Here is a 5486-nt window from a genome sequence, read left to right on the forward strand (position 1 = left end):
AAAACCCATTCTGGGCGGGAACCCCCCTTTGGTGTTTAAAGCATTATGTTACACTTTAGCTATTGAAAAATAGCAGATCTACAAGCTCATAGCGCGGCTTCGAGTGCCGCGCTACAAGCTTGTAGGTCTGCTATTCTTTTTAAAATGGTGAAAATGTGGCGCAAATCTTTGAATATAATATTCTTTCAGAGCGAAGATTTTTAACTCAAACATGTGCTTCTGGGGGGGGGGGGGGGGGGGGGGTTGGGTCCCTGGAAGAACATATTTTCAGATGGGGGATTGGTGGCCAAATACAGATGATTCTGGGGCTCCTTGACATGAAATAGTTCGAGAACCACTGATACAGAAACATAGGGTTTAACCCTGTGAGAACCACTGATATAGAAACATAGGGTTTAACCCTGTGAGAACCACTGATATAGAAACATAGGGTTGAACCCTGTGAGAACCACTGATACAGAAACATAGGGTTTAACCCTGTGAGAACCACTGATATAGAAACATAGGGTTTAACCCTGTGAGAACCACTGATATAGAAACATAGGGTTGAACCCTGTGAGAACCACTGATACAGAAACATAGGGTTTAACCCTGTGAGAACCACTGATATAGAAACATAGGGTTGAACCCTGTGAGAACCACTGATATAGAAACATAGGGTTTAACCCTGTGAGAACCACTGATATAGAAACATAGGGTTTAACCCTGTGAGAACCACTGATATAGAAACATAGGGTTTAACCCTGTGAGAACCACTGATATAGAAACATAGGGTTTAACCCTGTGAGAACCACTGATATAGAAACATAGGGTTGAACCCTGTGAGAACCACTGATATAGAAACATAGGGTTTAACCCTGTGAGAACCACTGATATAGAAACATAGGGTTTAACCCTGTGAGAACCACTGATATAGAAACATAGGGTTGAACCCTGTGAGAACCACTGATATAGAAACATAGGGTTTAACCCTGTGAGAACCACTGATATAGAAACATAGGGTTTAACCCTGTGAGAACCACTGACATAGAAACATAGGGTTTAACCCTGTGAGAACCACTGATATAGAAACATAGGGTTTAACCCTGTGAGAACCACTGATATAGAAACGTAGGGTTTAACCCTGTGAGAACCACTGATATAGAAACATAGGGTTGAACCCTGTGAGAACCACTGATATAGAAACATAGGGTTTAACCCTGTGAGAACCACTGATATAGAAACATAGGGTTTAACCCTGTGAGAACCACTGATATAGAAACATAGGGTTTAACCCTGTGAGAACCACTGATATAGAAACATAGGGTTTAACCCTGTGAGAACCACTGATATAGAAACATAGGGTTTAACCCTGTGAGAACCACTGATATAGAAACATAGGGTTTAACCCTGTGAGAACCACTGATATAGAAACATAGGGTTTAACCCTGTGAGAACCACTGACATAGAAACATAGGGTTTAACCCTGTGAGAACCACTGATACAGAAACATAGGGTTTAACCCTGTGAGAACCACTGATACAGAAACATAGGGTTTAACCCTGTGAGAACCACTGATATAGAAACATAGGGTTTAACCCTGTGAGAACCACTGATATAGAAACATAGGGTTTAACCCTGTGAGAACCACTGATACAGAAACATAGGGTTTAACCCTGTGAGAACCACTGATACAGAAACATAGGGTTTAACCCTGTGAGAACCACTGATATAGAAACATAGGGTTTAACCCTGTGAGAACCACTGATATAGAAACATAGGGTTTAACCCTGTGAGAACCACTGATATAGAAACATAGGGGTTTAACCCTGTGAGAACCACTGACATAGAAACATAGGGGTTTAACCCTGTGAGAACCACTGATATAGAAACATAGGGTTTAACCCTGTGAGAACCACTGATATAGAAACATAGGGTTTAACCCTGTGAGAACCACTGATATAGAAACATAGGGTTTAACCCTGTGAGAACCACTGATATAGAAACATAGGGTTTAACCCTGTGAGAACCACTGACACAGAAACATAGGGTTTAACCCTGTGAGAACCACTGATATAGAAACATAGGGTTTAACCCTGTGAGAACCACTGACACAGAAACATAGGGTTTAACCCTGTGAGAACCACTGACACAGAAACATAGGGTTTAACCCTGTGAGAACCACTGATATAGAAACATAGGGTTTAACCCTGTGAGAACCACTGACACAGAAACATAGGGTTTAACCCTGTGAGAACCACTGATATAGAAACATAGGGTTTAACCCTGTGAGAACCACTGATATAGAAACATAGGGTTTAACCCTGTGAGAACCACTGACACAGAAACATGAGGGTTTATCAGAAAACTGTCAGGATTTAGAAGGAATCGTCCTCAGGCCTAAATGGGTTAACCCATTTAGGCCTGACGTCGAAATAAATAAAAAAAAGTCTTCTAAATCCTGACAGTTTTCTGAAATACCTATGTTTCTATATCAGTGGTGCTCAATATTTCATGTCAAGGACCCCAAAGATTATATGTAATTGGCCGCCGACCCCCATCTGAAAATATGTTGTTCCACGAACCTCTCAGAAGCAAAGATTTGAGTTAAAAACTCACGCATTTTCGTGATTTTTCAAAAATAGCAGTGTAGATCTGCTAAAGCATAACATAATGCTTAGAACACCAAAAGGGGTTCCCGCCCGAAATGGGTTAACATATTACAAATATGAAACTAATGACTGATAATGCCCCCCCTCCCCCCCCCCCCCCCCCCCTAATGACCCCCCCCCCACAGATCAGGAGAGAACTGCAGGGCCTTCACGGTGGCTCGCTTCACAGAGGAAGAGGAGGAGGAAGAGGACTCCGCCCCTTCCTCCTCCTCCTCCTCCAATGAGGAGCCAGCAGTCAACCTGGACACCTCGGACTATCACTCCGCCTCCTCCTCCGACTGCGGCTCGGCACCGCCCAGCGACACCGAGGAGGAGGGAGGGGCCAAGGAGGGAGAGGCGGGGCTAGGAGAGAGGAGAGGAGCCAAGGAGAAGAAGGAGGAGAAGAAGAAGGAGGAGAAGAAGGAGGAGAAGAAGAAGGAGGAGGAGAAGGAGGAGAAGAAGGAGGAGGAGAAGAAGGAGAGGAAGGAGGAAGGAGAGACTTACGTCATCGCTATGGTGCCCCGCCCCCGGGACAAAGCGGGCCGTGTAGCCACGCCCCTTAGACCCAAATACAGCCCCAACGTCAACGTGGTGAGAAGCTCTGAACCCCTTAGACCCTGAGGCCGGTTCTAAGACCTCTGAACCCCTTAGACCCTGAGGCCGGTTCTAAGACCTCTGAACCCCTTAGACCCTGAGGCCGGTTCTAAGACCTCTGAACCCCTTAGACCCTGAGGCCGGTTCTAACCTCTGAACCCCTTAGACCCTGAGGCCGGTTCTAAGACCTCTGAACCCCTTAGACCCTGAGGCCGGTTCTAAGACCTCTGAACCCCTTAGACCCTGAGGCCGGTTCTAAGACCTCTGAACCCCTTAGACCCTGAGGCCGGTTCTAAGACCTCTGAACCCCTTAGACCCTGAGGCCGGTTCTAAGACCTCTGAACCCCTTAGACCCTGAGGCCGGTTCTAAGACCTCTGAACCCCTTAGACCCTGAGGCCGGTTCTAAGACATGGCTCTTCTAAAATCCTGAGGCTTCGTACACACATATCAGACAAACATGCTCTGTGCTGTCCGTGTTTCATGGCCGCCTCAATGCTTTTCCAATGGAAGTCACGTGGTTTGACCAAACAGTTGTGTTTGATTGCCCCCCCTCCCCCCATCACACACAACTGTTTGGTGAAACCACGTGACTTCCATTGGAAAAGCATTGGGGCGGCCATGAAACACAGGCAGAGCACAGCACAGTTGTTCTTTATGTGTGTATGACAGTTTTCTGAAATGTACCTCATGTTTCTGTATCAGTGGTGCTCAATATTTCATGTCAAGGACCCCTAGAATTATATGTAATTGGCCGCCGACCCCCACCTGAAAATATGTTGTTCCAGGCCCCCCCCAGAAGCAAAGATTTGCGTTAAAAACTTTCACTCTGAAAGAATATACATATTCAATGATTTGAGGCACATTTTCACGATTTTTCATAAATAGCAGATCTACAAGCTCGTATATTTCATCAGCATCCCTCATATATACACTCTTGTTAACCGCCTATCTTCCTCCTGTGTGTGTCTGTGTGCATTGTGTGTGTGTGCATTGTGTGTGTGTGTGTGTGTGTGTGTGTGTGTGTGTGTGTGTGTGTGTGTGTGTGTGTGCATCGTGTGTGTGTGTGTGTGTGTGTGTGTGTGTGCATTGTGTGTGTGTGTGTGTGTGTGTGTGTGTGTGTGTGTGTGTGCATCGTGTGTGTGTGTGTGTGTGTGTGTGTGTGTGTGTGTGTGTGTGTGTGTGCATCGTGTGTGTGTGTGTGTGTGTGTGTGTGTGTGTGTGTGTGTGTGTGTGTGTGTGTGTGTGTGTGTGTGTGCGTACCAACAGATGCAGCCCCCGGGCCTGCAGTACTTCTACCACCCAGCGAGCGTGGCGTCCACGTGCACGTGGACGCGCAGCGTTCAAGGGAGCGTGCACGAGGTGTACAAGAAGAGCCACCATGCCCCGCCCCCTCCCCCTCCTCCTCATCATCATCTTCATCCTCATTATCCTCATCATCCTCCTCCTCATCCCGTGTTCTTCACGGCGGCGCTGTGCGGCCCCCCTCCCCCTCCCCCGCCCATGTTCGTCCATTACATCATGCCCCCGCCGCCCAACGTGCAGTACTACCTGCAGCCATGCGGGGGCGTCGCGGGGGTGAAGGGTTAAGATTTATTTGGGGTGGTGTTTCTTTTTTTTCTTTTTTCTTCTTTTTTGTGACGTCAGGACTTCGGCGCTCTCTATCTACGGCGTCGGCGGCAACGAGAGGCGATCTGTGAGGTCACGGGGCGTGGCTGTGAGGTCACGGGGCGTCGCTGCGCGACTCGCCCAGAGCTTACGGACCGCCTCTCGGCGAGGCCCGCCGCCGCCGTAGATTAAGAAGCTGCAGAAGAAGACAATCAGGCAATAATACCGCGAGGGTCCAAGGGAAACGGGGGGGAGGGGGGGTCGGGGAATAGCCCTGCAACTGAGCCTGTTGAGTTGAATCACTGTGGGGGGGGGGGGGGGGGTGGGGGGGGGGGGGGGGTTCTCTTCCAATACAATATGAACTTTAATTGTCGTAACTAATAATTATGTCTCACAAAAAGGTAGTTTTCTATCTTCTGTCTTTTTTTAAAACTTCCTTTTTTCATTCCTGGTGCCTTAATAATATATAATATAGCCTATATTGTACGGTGGGTGTAGTGAGCCATATTGTTGAAGTTATAAGGGGAAGGTGAAGCGCGGGCGATTTCCCGGGAGAATCGGGTGGAGGTTTTCGTGGCGGTGGAGTGAACGATTTGACCGTGCACTTGGTTGTGTCATCATGATGTCATAACGGTTTGACCGTGCACTTGGTTGTG

General features: G+C 47.5%; 1 protein-coding gene across 1 annotated transcript; it reads left to right on the forward strand.

Moving 5' to 3' along the window:
* Positions 1-2776: 2776 nt before the first annotated feature.
* Positions 2777-5011, forward strand: LOC306917956 (uncharacterized protein; the record flags this gene model as incomplete). The annotated part of the gene is made up of 2 exons (XM_079530859.1): positions 2777-3221; positions 4492-5011. Coding segments are annotated over 2 exons (766 nt in total), but the record flags the coding sequence as incomplete, so codon positions are not given.
* Between the last annotated feature and the right edge of the window lie 475 nt (positions 5012-5486).

The sequence above is a fragment of the Electrona antarctica genome (assembly GCF_951216825.1).
Source record: "Electrona antarctica genome assembly, contig: scaffold_1777, whole genome shotgun sequence".
In the NCBI taxonomy this organism is placed as follows: domain Eukaryota; kingdom Metazoa; phylum Chordata; class Actinopteri; order Myctophiformes; family Myctophidae; genus Electrona; species Electrona antarctica.